Source organism: Festucalex cinctus, chromosome 1 (genome assembly GCF_051991245.1).
Source record: "Festucalex cinctus isolate MCC-2025b chromosome 1, RoL_Fcin_1.0, whole genome shotgun sequence".
In the NCBI taxonomy this organism is placed as follows: domain Eukaryota; kingdom Metazoa; phylum Chordata; class Actinopteri; order Syngnathiformes; family Syngnathidae; genus Festucalex; species Festucalex cinctus.
The window spans coordinates 55,713,767-55,715,268 of NC_135411.1; the positions used below are offsets into that span (position 1 = coordinate 55,713,767).

At 36.2% G+C, this 1,502-nt stretch overlaps 1 protein-coding gene across 1 annotated transcript in view; it reads left to right on the forward strand.

Annotated features, from left to right (window-relative positions):
- The window catches only part of eftud2 (elongation factor Tu GTP binding domain containing 2), a 23,132-nt gene extending 21,932 nt beyond the window's left edge, over positions 1-1,200 (forward strand). Inside the window, exons 27-28 of the mRNA XM_077495568.1 lie at positions 37-144; positions 901-1,200. Coding sequence (XP_077351694.1) covers positions 37-144; positions 901-996 — 204 coding nt within the window. The 3' untranslated portion in view covers positions 997-1,200. The remainder of the gene's footprint in view (positions 1-36; positions 145-900) is intronic.
- The last annotated feature ends 302 nt before the right edge of the window (positions 1,201-1,502 follow it).

Here is a 1,502-nt window from a genome sequence, read left to right on the forward strand (position 1 = left end):
AACCCTGCCTATTAAAATAAATGATATGTTTCCCAGATTGTTCCTGGCGATCCACTGGACAAGAGCATCGTGATAAGGCCACTGGAACCTCAGCCAGCCCCCCACCTGGCCAGAGAATTCATGATCAAGACCCGACGGCGCAAGGTGAGGAGTGGTAGACCAATATGTTCTTTTCAAGGTCAATACCAATAACGATTATTAGTAGTCAAGACTGATAACCGAAATTTCAAGCATTTGGAGTAAAAGAGAAAATCCATCCATCCATCCATTTTCTCACTTATTCCTCACAAGGGTCGTGCTGGGGTGCTGGAGCCTATCTCAGGTGGCTCTGGGCAGTAGGCGGGGGGCACCCTGGACTGGTTGCAAAAGAGAAAATATTAGTGTCAAATTAAAATAATAATAAGAATAAGAATAAAACTAATAATAATAATAATAATAACACTTTTTCCATTTAATTTGAAACATAAAGAATTGACAGTTTTATTTAAAAATGATAAAAAAATTGCATTGAATTTCCAGGGTCATCAGCATGTGTAAAGCTAAATTAAAAACTAAGCAAGTAAATAGTTTACTAAAGTTTTCTCCTGTAAATAAAGTTTTTAAAAATGTCAACATCATTTATTTATTTAAATAATATTTTTTTAAATAAATAGTGGAGGGCGTTCCCAGTGTCGGCATCATTTTTCTAAAGTGAAAATTGAAATAAATCCATAAATGATAAGTTTCCTGTATCTCACTGACAAATGCATGCTTGATGATTGAATGATTCATTTATCTTTAGACCCATATTTTGTACCTTAAAATCCAATGGAAAAAACATTTGCTACTATTACATCACCACATTCACCATTTGCTTTTATTCCTCTTGACAACCCATAGCCTGTATTGTTTGTGTGGCAGGGTTTGAGCGAGGACGTAAGCATCAGCAAGTTTTTCGACGATCCTATGTTGTTGGAGCTGGCCAAACAGGACGTGGTGCTGAATTATCCCATGTGAGTGCAACTACAGTGCAGCTAAAACTCAGTTGTTTCTTTAACATCCACAAGTCCATGTGCATCCTGGTAAATATGCATTCATCATGGTTCCTATTTTGTACCTCCTTTTATTTTTTTTAATGTACAAAATTGTTGTTGTAGAATACACCAAAACACCTGAAAACCCTTTTCTAGAATATGCTGTTGATTTGAATAAAAAAAATAATCTTTGTACTTGATCTTTGTTTCATTTTTGTCCCCGGCTCCTCAAGAAAATCCCCATCTTGATACTGGTTTGTTGAACTTACATGTGTATGAATGATATGACAGTAAACCCCACAGGAGAAATGGAGCAAGACCTGCTGCCAAATGATAGCTCACAATCACACAATCGAAATCAAAATGACACAAATGATCGTCAAAGCACATTGAAGTTCCTATTTGCGATCTAGATCTGATCTGAATTCAACTGTACAACTCGTACATAGCAAATGTCATTTAATTAGGTACTAAGATGTCCGTCCATTA